Source organism: Artemia franciscana, chromosome 17 (assembly GCF_032884065.1).
Source record: "Artemia franciscana chromosome 17, ASM3288406v1, whole genome shotgun sequence".
In the NCBI taxonomy this organism is placed as follows: domain Eukaryota; kingdom Metazoa; phylum Arthropoda; class Branchiopoda; order Anostraca; family Artemiidae; genus Artemia; species Artemia franciscana.
Window position 1 is genome coordinate 28,014,111 of NC_088879.1, and position 18,354 is coordinate 28,032,464.

Here is an 18,354-nt window from a genome sequence, read left to right on the forward strand (position 1 = left end):
GGTCTTAAGCGAACAAATGCTGAGCGTGCAGAAAATGCTCAAAAGAAATCGCGTTTAGTTGGTGATACTGAAGCACGTATTGTTATCCCTAATAAGGTAATTTGCTTTTGAAAACTTGTTTAGTTATTTTATTAACTCTTTTTTTTTTATTATTAACTTGTTTTCTCAAATCACCGACTTGTTTGTTCTTTTATCATTTATATTTTTGATCATAAATTTTTGTGTGCCATTTTTCGACCTCTTCAAAATGTTCTACTAATTCCAAGTTTTATCTATATTTCTGAGAAGAGGTTTTTGAGAATATTTTTTTTTTACTTTTAGTAAAAATTGACTACGAGGAACGAGTTTTTGATTCTTTACTGTAATAATTTCTTTCTTAATTTCTGGTTCCCAGTGCTGCACTGATGTTGGTAGATAGACTGAGCCAGATCTCTCTCTCAAGTTTTCTTCATATTTTTCTCATACTTTTTAAACTAATGACATCAACAAAAATTATTTGTAGTTAACGTTTTTTCAAGTCAGCTTTTTCATTGTTTACTTATTAGATAAAAGAGTTGTGAGCCATAAAACAATAAGTTTGTTTGTTGTGTTCTACTCGTGAAAACATCTTAATTGCTGTTCTTTTGTCTTTTGCTGCTTCTTGAGTGAAACTGTGTGGTGTAACATTGCTGTTTGATTTATAGTAAACAATGTACTTATTAGCCTACCAAATAGTAACCTCAAAAATAGGATTTAATCGAAAACCTCAAATCGATTAATTATTGGAGAAGGGTGTTAATTCCTTCAAATTTTATTCTTTCAAAATAATTATGGGCGGACCAGGTCACTAGGGCTGACCTACTCTGCCCCCTAGACCTGCCTTTGTTTGATGGTTAAATCAAAATCATCAAATGGATCAGAACATACTTTCTTATTTCCTTTTATCCTGAACACATAAAGAATAGTATTGTAAAAATCATATTTTATTGGCGCACATGAATTTCGCCTCTTTTGTTCCTATTTTTTCTTTTTGACGGTCGTTTAAACAAGATATTTCGTTTTTTTTTTTTTTTTTTTTTTTTTTTTTTTTTTTTTTTTTTTTTTTTTATTATGGCACCTGGTATTTACCAAGTGACAATCGCACAATTCTGTTGGTCTGTCGGTCTGTCTGTCCTGGTTTTGCTTGTTTAGGCACTTCCAGATAAGCTAGGACGACGAAATTGGGCAGGCGTATCATGGACCAGACCAGATTAAATTAGAAATAGTCTTTTCCCGAATTCGACCATCTGGGTGGGACAGTTAATTTGGAAAAATTAGCAAAAATAAGGTAGTTTTGACTTACGAAAGGGTGATCGGATCTTAATGAAATTTGATATTTAGAAGAATGTTGTGTCTTGGAGCTCTTATTTTAAATCTCTACCGGATCTGGTGACATTGGGGGGAGTTGGAGGGGGAAACCTAAGATCTTGGAAAACGCTTAGAGTGGAGAGATCAGGATGAAACTTGGTGGGAAGAATAAGCACAAGTCCAAGATACGTGACTGACGTAACCGGACCAGATCCACTCTCTTTGGGGGAGTTGGGGGGGGGGGTAATTCGGAAAAAAGAGGTATTTGTAACTTACGAATGGTTTATCGGATCTTTATGAAATTTGATATTTAGAAGGATCTTGTGCTACAGAACACTTATTTTAAATTCCAACCAGACCCGGTGACATTGGGGAGAGTTGGGGTTGGAACCGAAAATCTTGGAAAACGTGAAAATTGAGGTATCTTTATCTCACGAGTGGGTGTTCGGATCTTAGTAAAACTTTATATAAAGAAAGATCTTATGTCTCGGATGATCCATTTTCAAATCGGATCTAGGGACATAGCTTGTTTTGAAGTAAATATATGGCCCAAATTTGTTTAAAGTATTATATTTTCATCATGCTTGGGTATATTTCATTAGGATTAAACCAGTTTCACTTCTTGAGTGAGGTGGGTATAAGAGATAAGTGCCTATATAGCACAAATTGTATACATCCCATGTGTTTTATCAGCATTAATTTAACTTTACAGGAACATGGGTTGAAACAAGAGTGACACATGGCAAAATGCTTTGAAAAACTTAATTTGGGCTATATGCACATTTGAGGGTGGAGTGGGGGTAAAGTATGTAATATATATCTATAGTATAAAGATATATATATATATATATATATATATATATATATATATATATATATATATATATATATATATATATATATATATATATATATATATATATATATATATATATATATATATATATATATATATATATATATATATATATATATATATATATATATATATATATATATATATATATATATATATATATATATATATATATATATATATATATATATATATATATATATATATATATATATATATATATATATATATATATATATATATATATATATAATATATATATATATATATCTGTTTTCCTAAATTAGTGATTACCTTAGACCAGCACTTGAATGAGGCCTTAACCCTACTTATCCATACAATCACATAGGTCAAACAGCATAGCCATACACAATCAACCATAAAGAATAATCCATGGACAGGCAGTCATGTCGTCAATAAGTATAAGTCGTCATTTACCAAACAATAGAAAAAATAATAAAGACAAATAATTCAGAGGCAACAACCCAACACAAGGGCTCATCAGGAGAATACACTTGCCTATAGGGTTTCGCCACTTTAAATTCTCTACCCAGCCAAGTGTTGTGGCTACCACAGTATATTCATGGCATCCCCGTGTCAGGTATCACCCCCAAAATACATGCCTATGAAAAAAACAACAACCAAGTAACACCAAAACAAGCTTATCCTGTTAATATATCCCTCTTTTTAGCAACAATAGGTAAACTAAATATGATAAATTTTACCAAATCACAAATATTAACACATTGCAAAAAAAATTGAATGAACTAAACAATTATAGAATTCATCTTTACCATGTGGCTATTTTTTTAAAAAAAATCCGCTCTATTAGAAACGCAATTCAAAATAAATGGCGCTGCATCATCATTTGTCGAACCTCCGAAATTAATTGAAAATTTCTTTAAGTATGTCCAGATAATTCTTTTGATATTTATTTAAAAGTTCGTTATAATGAAAACTAAATTTTTTAAATTGCCAAGTTAATTTATTTGCAGAAAAACCTCTTGATATCAATTTTTGGCTTAAGATTTTACATCTATTTTTAAAATCAATATAATTACTACAAATCCTTGCATAACGAAGTAACTGTGAGAAAAACGCCGAATACGTGATATTTTGAGTGTATATTACTTTCAGGGAATGGGAAACTAATCACTTCAAAATCAAAATCATCCGTTTTATTATACATTTTAAAACTTAATTTATTATTATCACAAATATTAATATTTAAATCTAAGAAATGATCTTCATGACCAGCGCCATGACTAGGTTCAAGAGTAAGCTCTGATGGATATATATTTTTAGAAATATCAATGAAATCCTTACAATTTAAGACCAAAATATCATCTAAATATCTTTTATTATTTGACAAAACATGTTTTAAATTATTTGGATTATTCTTATCCATCATATATTTATATTCTAGTTGACTTAAAAGCAAGTTAGCTATAAATGGGCTGGCATTCCCCCCCCCCCCCCCATGGGAATTCCCACGATTTGCTTGTACAAATCACCACCAAATCTTATATAAGTATTGTATAAAACAAATTCTTATAACTCAAAAATCATATCCAAGCTGTTACATCTCAAGTTAACTGTGGTATTAAAGCAATTTGTCCATATAGCTTTTTTATTATAAGTGTCTATTTTTAAGAACCTTTTACTAGATAAGAGGAAAGATTTCTTGATAACAGTTTTTAAATTATCTAACTCTACATTAAGTGATAAATTAGTATACATTGTCGCAAAATCGAAAGACTCAATTCTTTTAGCTGAAACCGTTGTTAAAGAATCTATCACCTGCAGTGAATTATTAACACTCCAATATGGATTAAAATTCGAAAACTTTTTAATACCAGAACAATAGGTTTTAAGTTTATTTACAATTTCCTTTTAAAATTAAAGAGAGGTCAGTAGCAGCAATGCGGGTTGGACATTTAGCTGCTCCAGCAATAAATCGTGGTTTAGGGGGATTCTTATGAAATTTTACAGTCCAATATAGGAAAGGGAACTTTTTATCTGTTTTCTCAAAAAAAAAAAACAGAAAACACTGAAAAAAAAAACAACAACAAAAGACAGAAACAGAAACGGTGCCGACCTCTACTTGAAAGAGAAATCTTCTTTTTGTGTATTATAATGAAATTCTTCTCTGGGGATTGCTCTTAATTTAAAGACATCCGGTATGCATGAGAGCAAAGTTGCCCGCCGCTATAAAAAAACATAAGAATGTTCGAAATTTGATAACGATTTTCTTGAAATCACGTTTTAAAGATACGATCGAAATGTCTCCATTCTGTGCAAAAAGGCTGTCTCCCTCGAGTGTGTAGGATTTTGCGTCTCCGGTGTGTATGAATCGACATAGTTCGTAATTCCTTTGAATTAGTTTTGTTTCTCAGCCAGTTTCCTGCATATCGGCTTTCTGTATAATTAAAAGCCAGATATAATTCCTGCTGGATCTTTTAAATTTGCATTTTGCTGTCGATGGAGGTGATCCGAAGCTTAAAAAGGTTTCTGATCCCTTTTATTAAATCTGATTTTAGTCCCTTAATTACGTGTCGCATTATTTGGAACACAATTCCTGTGTCGCCTCATATCTGTGGCTCTTTTACAGCTTAAAGAAATTTGAGATAATCTCTGAGACTTGATTTTTTGTTCTGCCTTTTTTCTGCCTGATTTTTTGTTCTTTATGGGGTTGAATTTGAATTTTGTTTTATTATTATTAGGTGTTTCCAAATTCTTAGTAGTTGCAGTAATTACTTTTCCTTCTTTATTTCTTTCCTTTTTGGGGCATAGTTTTGCGGGGTTTTATGACATATTATTATGCATTTTTTTGTGGAGTAAAAAAAATAAAATAATGACGACTGTATTAACATTTTCCAATTACTTCTGTATTCTTATAGAGAAGTTTTGCGCTAAGCCAACTAGACAACGCTGAATTTAGAAATTAGCCTTGTCATGATCCTTGAAGCCATTGGAAATAGAAAACTATTAGTTTTTCAGAAACCAATTGTATTAATAATAATAGTTTATTGTGAACCTCAGCACGAAAATGAAGACTAAGAGGAAAAGACAAATGACACTGGAAAACTACAACAACAAAAAACATAACTAGGGACAGCCAAGAATGTTGTATATTCGCAAGTTTTACGTAGTTAAAACATATATATATATAGGGCGCGAAGTGCCCCCACCAACTAGGTGTTGGGGTGGCGCGAAGCACCACCCCAACAGCTAGTAGGGAATATAAATGACGACACTCAAAAAGAAAGCGACCGGGACAAAAGGAATGTTCGATTAGCAATCACCATCAACAAAGCACCGGGACACAAATGACGACCGGGACACAGGGAGTATAAATGACGACCAGAACATAAGTAAAACAAACTAAAAAAAAACAAAAAAAGGTAAAAACTACAAAAAAAACTAAAAAGAAAAAAAAACTAAAAACTAATAAAAAAAACTAAAAAAGCTAAAAAACTAAAAAAATAATAAAAAAGGAAAAAATGAAAAATAAAGGAGAAAAACAAAACTAAAAAAACGAATGTATGTACAGACCGGGACACCGGGATACAAATGACGACCGGGACACAGGGACACAACTACAACGGGGACGCCGTGGGGCACAGGGGGATATAAATGACGACCGGGACACAAGGAATATAAATGACGCCCGGGACACTCAAAGAGACTCACAGACTGGGACACCGGGACACAGGGAATATAAATGACGACCGGGACACAGGGACACAACTACAAAGGGGACGCCGGGGGGCACAGGGGGATATATAAATGACGACGGCGACACAGGGAATGGTCGATTAGCAATCACCATCAACAAAGCTCAAGGGCAATCATTAGAATCATGAGGTATAGATCTGAATACGGATTGTTTTCCCATGGACCATTATATGTTGCATGTTCAAGAGTCGGTAAACCTGACAATCTATTTATATGCACAGACAATGGGACAGCAAAGAATGTTGTATATATATATATATATATATATATATATATATATATATATATATATATATATATATATATATATCTATATTCACAGGTGGGACATAGGGACACAACTACAATGGCGCGTAACGACTTACGCGCGTGGGGAGGGCTTGGGGGGTTCCGCGAAGCGCCCCCACCAACTAGGTGTTGGGGTGGCGCGAAAAATAAGTTGTCTCTGTGTGTGTGGGTCTGTCGGGTGACGTCATGTTTGTGTCTCGACTGACGTCATGTTTTCAACTGACGAAATTACAGACCGGGACATCGGGACACAAATGACGACCGGGACACCGGCACATAGGGAATATAAATGACGACACTCAAAGAGAAAGCGACCGGGACAAAAGGAATGTTCGATTAGCAATCACCATCAACAAAGCACCGGGACACAGGGAGTATAAATGACGACCAGGACATAGTAAAAAAAAAAACTAAAAAAAAGGTTAAAATTACAAAAAAACTAAAAACTAATAAAAAAAGCTAAAAAACTAAAAAAAAAGTAAAAAAATGAAAATAAAGGAGAAAAACAAAACTAAAAAAACGAATGTATATACAGACCGGGACACCGGGATACAAATGACGACCCGGACACAGGGAATATAAATGACGACCGGGACACAGGGACACAACTACAACGGAGACGCCGGGGGGCACAGGGGGATATAAATGACGACCGGGACACAAGAAATATAAATGGCGCCCGGGACACTCAAAGAGAAATCACAGACTGGGACACCGGGACACAAATGACGACCGGGACACAGGGAATATAAATGACGACCGGGACACAGGGACACAACTACAAAGGGGACGCCGGGGGACACAGGGGGATACATAAATGACGACGGCGACACAGGGAATGGTCGATTAGCAATCACCATCAACAAAGCTCAAGGGCAATCATTAGAATCATGAGGTATAGATCTGAATACGGATTGTTTTCCCATGGACCATTATATGTTGCATGTTCAAGAGTCGGTAAACCTGACAATCTATTTATATGCACAGACAATGGGACAGCAAAGAATGTTGTATATTCGCAAGTTTTACGTAATTAAAAACATATATATATATATATATATATATATATATATATATATATATATATATATATATATATATATATATATATATATATATATATATATATATATATATATATATATATATATATATATATATATATATATATATATATATATATATATATATATTCACAGGTGGGACATAGGGACACAACTACAATGGCGCGTAACGACTTACGCGCGTGGGGGAGTTTGGGGGGCTGGGGGCGAAGCGCCCCCACAACTATCTTGGGGTGGCGCGAAGCGCCACCCCAACAGCTATATATATATATATATATATATATATATATATATATATATATATATATATATATATATATATATATGAAAGAAAGGATTTTTTAGTTAGTTTCAATTTTGTTTTGTTATTTGCGTTTAATTGTTACAATTTTTCAGGTTTTATTTCTTTTCTGTATTTCCTTGTATTTTAGGCAACATTTTTCTGTCACAATTTTTCTTTTTCCTGTATTTTTCAGCTTTTCTTTTTTCTGTATTTCCTCGTATTATAGGCGCAATTTTCCTGTTAGAATTTTGCAGCTTTTCTTTTTTTTTGTATTTCCTCGTATTTTAGGCTGCTGGATCAATCATTGGCAAAGCAGGTCATAACATTAATCGTCTCAGGAATGATGTAAGTCCTTTTTTAATAAGCCAATTTTATATTGACTTGTTCTATTCTGACTCGGTTTATTTTATCATTTATAAAAGTTAATGTGGGTTTTCTGAGGGTATCATAATATAGCCAATTAATGACTAAATCGCTTTCCTTTCTTATTCTTGGGTTTATTTCTGATATACTTTTTTTTTTATTTGGATATACATAATTCATTTAGTTAATCTGAATTATTCTGTATTGACAAATCGGATATCTAAAATTACTTTCATCAAATAATAATTTTTTTCCAATTTTTGAACAACTAATTGGGTTGTCTTATATGATAAGTTTATAGCGAAAACCCTAAAAAGAAATATGAAAATCATGATGGTAGTTGATTAGATAGGAGATCTAGTTTTGCTTAGTGAATAATTATAATCGATGACTAGGTAATCTTGAGTTTTCTGTGGTCTTCAAACATTTATGTATCTCAATTTATTTGATAGGCTAGAAATGAACCAGGGATTTATGAAGTAGGGAAATATGATTGTTCAAGTTCTATTTATTTCCTAAAATAGCAATAACAAAAATAATGTCCCAAAGGGCTCAATGGCTCGTTATTTGGCATACGACTGTAAATAAATAATGTTAAACTGGGCATATGCATACTAAACAATGCCTAAATATAAATGTATAAGGAAATATAAATCAACTTACTGACAGTCCCCACGAAACGGCGGACCTCCTATCACCTGACAATCAAAACAGTTTAAAAATTTTTATGTCATCGAGGATTTGATGTCAAACCAACACCTCAAAAATATAAAAATTCCAAAACAACTATTATATATGCTATTATATTTGTTAGAATTCCTGTGATTAGAGATTATCCTTTGAATTAAAACAGGTACAACCGCGGGATTGAATTTGGAGGGGGACGGAACCCCTTTAAAAAAATCCAAAAATTATGGTGTCGACTATTGGGGAAGAAGGAGCAGAGTATGGAGCTAATAGATCAACGAAGATTTGTCCCTATTTCCTTATGTATTTACCATTACTTTCTGCTGGAGCGTGATTCAAATTTCAATCCACATTCTTGTGCAATTTTTTTTTCGGTATATAAACTTGTAGTTTTCTTAATTTTCTGTGCTATTTCTCACTATATATATCTTTGATATATCTTCGAGCGAATTACATGGATAACGTAGCTGCTATTATGGAGGTCTATCACCCAAACAATAAATCTTTTTGTACGTAATCTCAAAATTGAGCTGTAAGTAAAGAGTGACCCCTTACTGTTATTAACCGAAACTAAAAAGAAATGTTAAGAACTGTATATTAAAAAAATATAAAAAGTTAAAAAATGTAAGACTAAAATCTTGAAACGGCAGAGGATTCTAGCTTGGGGTATCAAACTCAATCTTTTAAAGGTGGGTCTCCATTAGTAGACTAAGATATAGTTAATTGCTTGTTTTGTATAGCATATTTGCGCAATTTAAAACCTACCTTAAATCAAGGTGATGTGAACTTACAAAAGGTGAATAACCACATATTGAAAAACGTACACACAATGGGACCCAAATAAATTGATATTGTAAGCTAAATTTTGCTGGTTTTCACAACTTTATAAAAGACGCTTACAGACATCTACGTTATTTTCGAAGTGGATGGATTCAGAAAACTGAATCGAGGTTCTTGCCACTTATTTAAAAATATGCCTTTTCTGTCATTGTATTTGCCTTCCCATTCAACAGTTTCTTTTCATTAAGAAAAATTTCTTCAGGCTTACTTGTTTTTTAAGCTATTATTCTTAACGTTAAGTAAAGAAATTACAGTACCTTTTTCATTCTAAGGTATTAAATTCAGTTTCGAAAAGAATACTAGCTGACGTCTTTTGAATTAATGCAATCGTTTTGAAAGATGGGGCTTTCAAATTAGATTCCCCCCTCTCGCCCCCTAAAATGACATAACCATATTTCGACAACAATTGCGCTAAATTTAAGAACGATACTTATCTGTTTGGGTAGTTATAAAAAAAAGAGGACAAAGTAGAAAAGTAAAAGAACACGTGGCTTTGCAATGTAGCCTATTGCTCCCGTTAAAGTCAAAATAGAACAATATTAAAAAGTTGAAACTAAAAAAAAATAAACTAAATGTACAACATCGACGAAAACTTTCACTATGTAGCATTATAGGGGCGGGGGGAGAATTAAAACAAGACCCCATAATTGTAATTATAACTAAAATAGCGATAAAGGGACGCATCTACAGAATTTTCCAGAAAAATTAATTTATAGAAGGGAATTTATTTTTGTGAGAGTTTCGAACTACTGAAAAATCTCTCATGATAGCTTTCAAGTTACTTTAAAATATCTAATCAGTTCTAATAAAGTTTTACAGTTGTCTACTTCACTTATCTCTGGTTCATGTGTGTTTTGTAATTAAACTCCAAAGAATTAAAAAAAGTTGTTAGGGTTTCTTTTTCTTTGGACTCATTTTTTCCTCAAGGCTAGAAGCTACTAATAATGTCCTTGGCTTGCTAAGGACATTCACTTGACCAGTTTTAACGCGGAAGATTTATTGTGTCCTGTTATATGTCACTTTCAGATTTTTTTTATTATGTTATTCGTGTATTTAATTGAGTGGATATTAACTTAGATTATTTTCTTCTTTTTCCGTTCCCTCACCGACTCCCATGGTGTTCCTCTCCCATTATTGATGAATTCCTATCGTCTCTCGCACATGGCAAAAAATTTGACTCCCGATGATGCTCCTTTTATTGACCGACACAGTACAATGCAAATGTCACTGTCCCTGATTGCTCCGGTCCAGAACGGTAACCCTCCCGTGTATTCCTTGTTTTTTTTTTCTCTCTCTTTATTTTAACTGCAGTTGCTGATATTGTAGTTTTATCATGCCTTTGGGAGTAATTTGATTCTCCCCTGGTATTTGGTTTGTATTTTAAGCCGTTATTTATTTCAAAGCCCTTCTTTTCTTGATTTTATATTGAGTTATTTCAAAACAGGGGTGTAAACCTTTATAATAACAGTGGCAAGTTTATAGTTTCAAGTCTCTTGATATGACTTGAAAACTTCAGATTGGATTCCATTATCCGCATTTGTCTGATGCAATCATTTTTTACGTTTTACAAATATATTTTTTATTGATATTTAAAAAAAATGAGGCTTATTTTTAAAAACACAAGAAAATATAGAAAAAGATTCTCTAATAATTAATTATAAAGCACGGGCCCATATGTCCTGCTTTGAGTCCTCCAAATATGTAGTTCGAAAGTATTTGAGTGAGTCTGATTTCAATAAGAATTGAGGTTGCCACCATTTGTGAAATATTTAATCAATGTGTGTTTCTGATTTTGGACACATGTGTGGCAGATTTGTACTCTGCAAGGTCAGATATCCTTCGATACTATTTCTGGTCTAAATAAACAAAAGTTTTTTTTTGACATTTATAGAAGGAATTATTCTAAAGAAATATCTCCTAGTCACCTGAATACTTTAATTTTTTATTTCATATACTTAGAAAGTCACTTGAATACTTCTAGTCACTTGGATACTTTAATTTTTTGTTTCATATACTGGATTTATCTACGTTTTTTATAGTGGAAAATATATGGCGTGTACAAAAAAAAATGAGTTCCCTTGCTCTGTTAAAAGATGTAATTCGCATGATTTGAGTGAAACTAAAATAAATTTGACTAAAAATAGATTTGACTAAAAAAGTTAATGTTTGGGATGATTCGTGAAAAAATGTTTGGGGTGTTCCAATACGTACAAAGTCTTTATATAGTCTGGGTTCGTTTTTACGAACTAATATAGACGGGAACAAGAGTGGTTATTTTATTTAAATTTTCAAATATTAATTACGTTTCCTTTTTTCCCCTAGGCCATGTAAAATTTTGTTTTAATCAGTCTTTTAAACTGTAAAGATAAAGGTAAAAAACGCAATAAAATATCCTGAAGTTGTGTTATTTGCACATTTTTTAAAAATTTTGATTGTTTGCTAGTTTTTTTCCTCTGCATAAATGCTATTGATTCTAGTTGCAAAATTGTTCGTGAAATTTAAATGAAATCGTATGTTTTTTTGAAGTTTTCCAATTCTGTAACATTTGTTTTTTACTAACTTTCTTTTTCTTTTTTAAAAATTCTTTTATCCCGGCGTCTGCTGCCTTTTAATTATTTTCGTTTCCATCATAAAAGGAATTAGTTTGTTACTGATCACATGCCTTGTCCTTGTTGTTTGTAATTTAGAATCGAAACTTCAAACAAAGGTCCAATTTGTACGCACTTTAAAACGGTCATAAAAACCATCGTTGAACTAAGCATTCAAGTCATCTGGAATAATGTAAAACTGCTTGAACTGCACTCTTAAAAGGCCATTTTCATGTTAAAAGTAAGGGACGTAAATTTAATCTGAAGTGTTAATATTGAAACTTTAAAATGAATATTTTAACAGTGTGGGGAACCTAACCTGGAGGTGACCCCATCCCCTTTCCCTTGTGTGCAGGTATTCTATTCGTTTAAGGCAAAGTTTATAACGAGCTAGTAGTCTGTTGTTAGTTCTATTTGTTCCAAAGCCTTTTTCTATTTCAATTGAGGATTTTGAATTTTTGGCCCAGATTTTTCAACCTAGGGGGTTCTTGGACCAGTCTTATGAGGAAGTCAGCTTATACCCTCTCGCAGGTATGTTACTTATGTACTGAAGGTAATGTACGTTCTTAGTTTCAAGGTGAGTTCTTAGGCTATGTTAGTTCTGCTTGTTTCAATACCTTTTTCTCTTTCGAAAGAGGATTTAAAAAATTTCCGGCATTTTGTTCAAGTTTATTCAAGATAATTTCTGCGAAGAGTTACCTTTTGTTAGCTCTATTTGTTCCAGGGCCTAAAGTGGTCAACAGTCGCTGATGGTTGACAATACGCGACAACCCAAGGCTTACCACTATTAAAATTAACAAATGGATAAACAGTGTAAAAAATGGGGATGCGTAATTGAGGAGCTAATTCAATGGGTCAATTCAGCGGTTAAGCTTGCCATTTTCAAGCAAACATTCAATTATTGGTTATAGTATTTTTTCTTCTAACGTTTAAGATTTAATTGCAACGATTTTCAGTTACATTCCGAATAGATTTCAATTAAAAGTGGTAGAAGTGTACTGTTAAATGTAGCAAACATGTTAGAACTAGTATTTCTAAACAAAAGGGGTTGAGAAGCTTTTATGTCCTAATAGTCTGAATTCCGCTTTTCCGATGATTATGTACCTACTGTGGTCAAGTTGAACACTAGCAGGGTTGCCAACTTTTTTGTCCATGAATTAAATCAATGTTGTGGAAGCGAATAAAAATTTGAGAGCCAAAGTCTCAGGCGAACGACCGAGTTTTAGAATTGACATATGACCGACAAGTCCCCTGGACTCGCAGGCGAACGAGGCAGCCTATATTTTTCAGGTGTCCCCTGAGTGTCCAAAGATTTGTCGTTTTTAGCTAAAATGTGTCCGTTTTGAAATTTCAAAAGCTAGAGGCTATTTTTTTTTACCAGTTGTATTATTGACCAAAAGACCCTTCGTAAACATTTTTTCAAACGACCAGTTAAACCAAATATTAAGTCTTAAGGTTAAGACTGGAAGAAAAGACATTTCCGAAAACCTATTATAAATTCTTCATCGTTCCAAAAATGAAAAAAAAAATCTTTTTTTCGCAATTTTCTCGTAAACTTAAAAAAAAAATGTAAATGCTGGGTTTGGGAAGAGAAGAGCCGAATTCCATCGCAGTTATTTTTTATTTGAGAAAATTTATTGCTATGATTACGGTATAATTGAAAAAATGCGGGATCGCTTGCAATTATTTGATTAATTGGGCCCATCCCTGGCAAGTAACGAGTGAGTAGTTCCTAATTTTTTGTAATGACCCTGAAATTAATCTAAAATCATAGTGATATACAAGAAGTTACATTCCAAGCTTGTAACTGTTGTTTGATTTTCTATTATTAAATTATTGTATACTTCCTGCTAGGATTTTGGTTGTACCATTAAGTGCTAAATCCCAAATGCGGGTCAAAATCCAGCTTTGCAGGCTAATAGAGGCGGTTTTTGGTGGAGGGGGGGCGAAGGGGGCACTCACCCTGGGCTCAGAAATTTTAGGGTCGCAAAATTTCAAACAAGTAGTATAACCCCTATAATCATTTTGTAAGCTTTGCGTTTTTTTATGAAAATAAATTGAGGGCGCAGTTGGCAGCAAATATAAACAAATTGAATGCGACTTTCTTCATTTTTCCCCATATCCTCATCACCATTTCTTGAAAATAGAATCAAATAGACCACAATTAATTAATTTTAATGTTGTTACAATTAATTGTGAAACGGAGATAAAGAAGTCTAAATAAAGAAGGCAAACGTAAGAGTTGCCTGTGAAATATTGGAAGCGATTGCCGTATTGGTGGCCAGTAATGAGCACCGTTTAGTAAACTTAAATCAGCCTGCTATTAACATGCCTTCGATCGAATACTGGCCAGGCGCGATTAAATGATTTAGCGTTAATGAGCATAGAACGCGAAGAATTAGAAGCAATCATTTGGAACAAATCAGTTGATTAATTTTTAGAGGCTAAAGTAAGAAAAGTTCGATTTAAATAAACGGAAAATTTTGTTGATAAATTATTTTTTCTTAATTTTGGACTGAACTTTCTAGACACGGGGGTGGGGGCTAATCAAGATTTTGTCTTGGGCTCAAGGAAGGCCAGAGCCGCCACTACAGGCTAAACTGTAATATGGCGTGGAATCAAGTAGAGTAGAATTAGAAAAATGAAGTAAAATTAAGTCAAAAAAGACTTGGTTTATTTTATTAAACTCAGTCACTTGATAGCCTCGAATAAAGTAACGTATGAATAATGTTGTTGTAGATTTGCGGAAGTCAAAATTTCAAAAGCCAAAATATCGAATTATACAAGTATTAATAAACGTACTAATTTAATACTCTGGGGGAGGTATCGAGGGTTTGAGTTTTTTCTCCTTCCTTTTTTCTCCTAAATGATATCTTGTGTCTTTCACTGCTTGTGCATTTGCTCGTAGTAGAATGAACTCTTTTATGACTGAAATACTTTTGATTAGAAGTTTAACTACAACCTACACAATAAAATTCTTATACTTGTAGGTTTTCTTTTCTCTCCTTGATATTATGTTCTTGATCTTAAGAGATGTTAGAAGATTTAGGTAAAAACTTGGAAAGAGTAAGTCCTTTCTCATCCCTCTGATTGTTCCTACCTCCTTACTATCTTGTAAATTCAATGCATACATCCCACACCCCTTTATTCTCCATCCATTTGAGTTGATTTCGCAGGTCTTTTTATAACATATATTTTTTAGACTCCTTACTGTTAATGCTGACAAAGACAACGTGGTCACCATTGTGAATGACGTATTCAAAGGAATTGATGACGTAAGTACAGTACTGTCTTATTAAAAAAAATTGTCGTAATTTTGCCTATTGTAGCTAATTGAATTTTGTTCTCAAGTGGACAGCAAAACTGACACCGGTCGTTTCTTAATTTTAATCCTTGTATAGCTGACATTTTTGCTTTTTTGAAAGGAGGGGGAGGGGGCAGGACCCCCATTTAACCCCTATCAGTTGCTATTTAGTTTCTTCAAAAATCTTGTCAAAACTAAGATAAGCCTCTATGATTGAAGCATCTACAGAGAGGGGTTAGTTTTTTTAGTATATATCTGGGTACTATATGGCTCATTTTTCAGTTTTTACTGTGGTTTTTGCTTTATTTGTGGAAACTGGCTCCAATTTTAACCCTCCCAGGTTTAATCTGGAATAATGAATGAAGAAGCGGAGAAATGTTTATCTTTATAGGATCTGACGCATTTTTCAGTTTTGAATATTAGGAACTTTTATGTGCAATAATATTTGAACAGAGTCTAAATTTAAGGGTAAGAATTTTGTCAAGATATTTAGGATACCTTTCTTCGGGCATCCTATCTATCCTATCATTATCCCCGGGCAGCTATTTGGATTAGTCATTTAGACCCCTTCCCCCATTGTTTTTAGGTAAGTATCTCTTGCTTTTTAGAAATAAAGGAAGTCAAAATAATCTTAAAGGAAAAGAAGAATCACTTGCTTTTAATCGTGATTTTACCAAACTGGGAATATAACCTCCCCGTATCTACTGGCCGAGGCGTGAGCCGGAAGATGATTGTTGAGATCTGATAAAAAGAAATGTATTAGAAAGAAAAAGCAAAACAAAACAAAAGATTGGGAAATAAAAAAAAACTGCTTCCTTAATAACATGCTCTTGAATGAGGGTACTTTCATGACCGCAAAGTCATGAATATAGCCCAAAAAAGTCCCTAGAACTATCAGGGTATACCCTTTTAACTCGTATTTGAAATTCTACCAAATTCCATAATTGACCGTTGCACAAAATTTTTGTTAGTCTCGAAAGTTTGATATTTAGATAATCACATTAACATTGAACGTTTTCTTTTTTTGATCCAGAAACACGACCTTTTCTGATTAAAGAATTTTGATTTGTGGCTAATTGAAATTTGTAGGGGGGGATGGAAAACCTGTCAAAATAAATATTTTTCGTCGCCCAGTTTTTGCTTAATGATGTTGTTAGGCTTTTGTCCGGGACATTAAAATTATAACAATGAAAAATCAAGAACTAATGGCAATGAAATCAAGAATACTAGATAAATATGATAACGTTTTAGAGGTTAACATGCAAAACGTAAAAAAGCTTCCCTATACTACGAAAATTGGTTCTTTTGTATTTTTAGCATTAAATTTCCGTATTATAATAAAAAAGTTAGAGTCAGCGTAAAAAGTTTTGCTAGAACAGAAATTCTTTTAGAGCTTATCAATGTGCCATTGCAATTGGTTTTCTTTTATTCGTGCTTATTCACAAAAAAAAATTATGTAAACGGGGGGGGGGCGAAACTTTATTAATTATGATTGTAAATTTGGACTCTGTGCAAAGCTGCATTAAAAGAGCAAAGGAGCTCTGTGGAGTCAAAATAATCGCAATTGGTTGTTATAGAGGAAGAACACAGTCCTTATTGCTGTTTCATTAATGCATTTATATTTAACAGCAACTTTATTTCAATATGGGCTATATATATATATATATATATATATATATATATATATATATTTAGTCGGTTAATAACTTTCGACGATTTTAGCATCGTGCAAATGATACTCGCGGTGGTCAACGGAAGGATGATTTCAACTGCAAACCTGGTGAGGCTGACATCCGTCTTCTAGTTCATCAGTCGCATGTTGGTGCCGTTATTGGCAAAGGAGGCTTCAAGATCAAAGAACTTAAGGAGGTAAGATAATAAAATTTGTTATTCGTGTAAGCCTTTGCTCAATTAGCTTGCAAAACACTCGTTGGAATTTCAGGAGATTTATGCAAAATCAAGCTCCTGACGTAAATATCAATGTGACGTTAGAAATATCGGCTTTTCTCAATCCAGGGAGGGCCAACCTCGGGGGTGTCTGCAATAGTTTTGTTCAAGACAAGCCTGCAAATTTGCTTGTCTCTAAAACTGAAACGATTGTACATTTAATTTGTTTATTTTTAAATTACAGTTCTCGTTAAATATGTGTCAGGTGAGGTGTTTTTTTTGTTTATCATAGCTTAAGGTTTCTTTTTATAAAACTTTTGTTTTATGCATACATTTTTTTCTGAAAGGTCGGAGGGTTTCCCGTCACTCTCCCCTTATAAGATGCCTTGAACAACTTCTAATTTCTCTTTCATTCTACTTAATCAAAAGAAAAATTAATTTTAAAGAAAGTCTTTAATATTTTTTTTTACTCGTTAGTTATTTGTCTACATCCTTTTCTTATCTAAGGCAAAATTGGATGTAGATATGAACTTACCGAAAATAGCACATAGCCCACGGACTGTAGGTTGTTCATCACTAACAAAACATGGGTTAAACCTATAGCTGTATTTTTTTTTGATAAATGCTTTTAATTAAAATTAAGAGAGAAAAACCACTAAAAAAAAATAAAAAAATAATTTAAGCAACGTCAGGATAGACAAATTTCAATTTAATCATGGTTGGGATAGAAAAATTTCAATGGTACAGTTGTTAATATGGAATACGGCGTTGGAATTCAGCCATCCGCTTTAGCCACCCGCTTCAGGGTCCGAACCGAATTCTGATGATGATAGTATTCCATAATAATTGATACAAGAAGAAGATTGATGTTCCTTTAGATTGCTTGGATAGTGACCCTTTGGCTTTTCAGTCTTATAATAAAAAAGCTGATTTTAGTATTTAGTACTGTCTTTTTGATATTTATGAGTTTTATATTTCTGACCATTTCCCTTCCGGCATGGCCGCTCGGAAAGGGAAGATTTTCGTCTAGGAGTAAATCCCCAAATATACTTTATGATGATCTAATGCGTGACTACTGGATTAGATTTTTTGTATTATTTCGAGTAGACGCTCTCATGACAAACTTTCTT

The 18,354-nt window shown here is 33.1% G+C and overlaps 1 protein-coding gene across 3 annotated transcripts in view; it reads left to right on the plus strand.

The window, feature by feature from the left end:
- Positions 1-18,354, plus strand: part of LOC136038100 (heterogeneous nuclear ribonucleoprotein K-like) — a 69,405-nt gene that overhangs the window by 27,665 nt on the left and 23,386 nt on the right. For all 3 annotated transcript variants that reach the window (XM_065721112.1, XM_065721111.1, XM_065721113.1), the window contains 5 exons: positions 2-96; positions 7,844-7,900; positions 10,657-10,700; positions 15,236-15,308; positions 17,060-17,206. In XM_065721112.1, coding sequence (XP_065577184.1) covers positions 2-96; positions 7,844-7,900; positions 10,657-10,700; positions 15,236-15,308; positions 17,060-17,206 — 416 coding nt within the window. The remainder of the gene's footprint in view (position 1; positions 97-7,843; positions 7,901-10,656; positions 10,701-15,235; positions 15,309-17,059; positions 17,207-18,354) is intronic.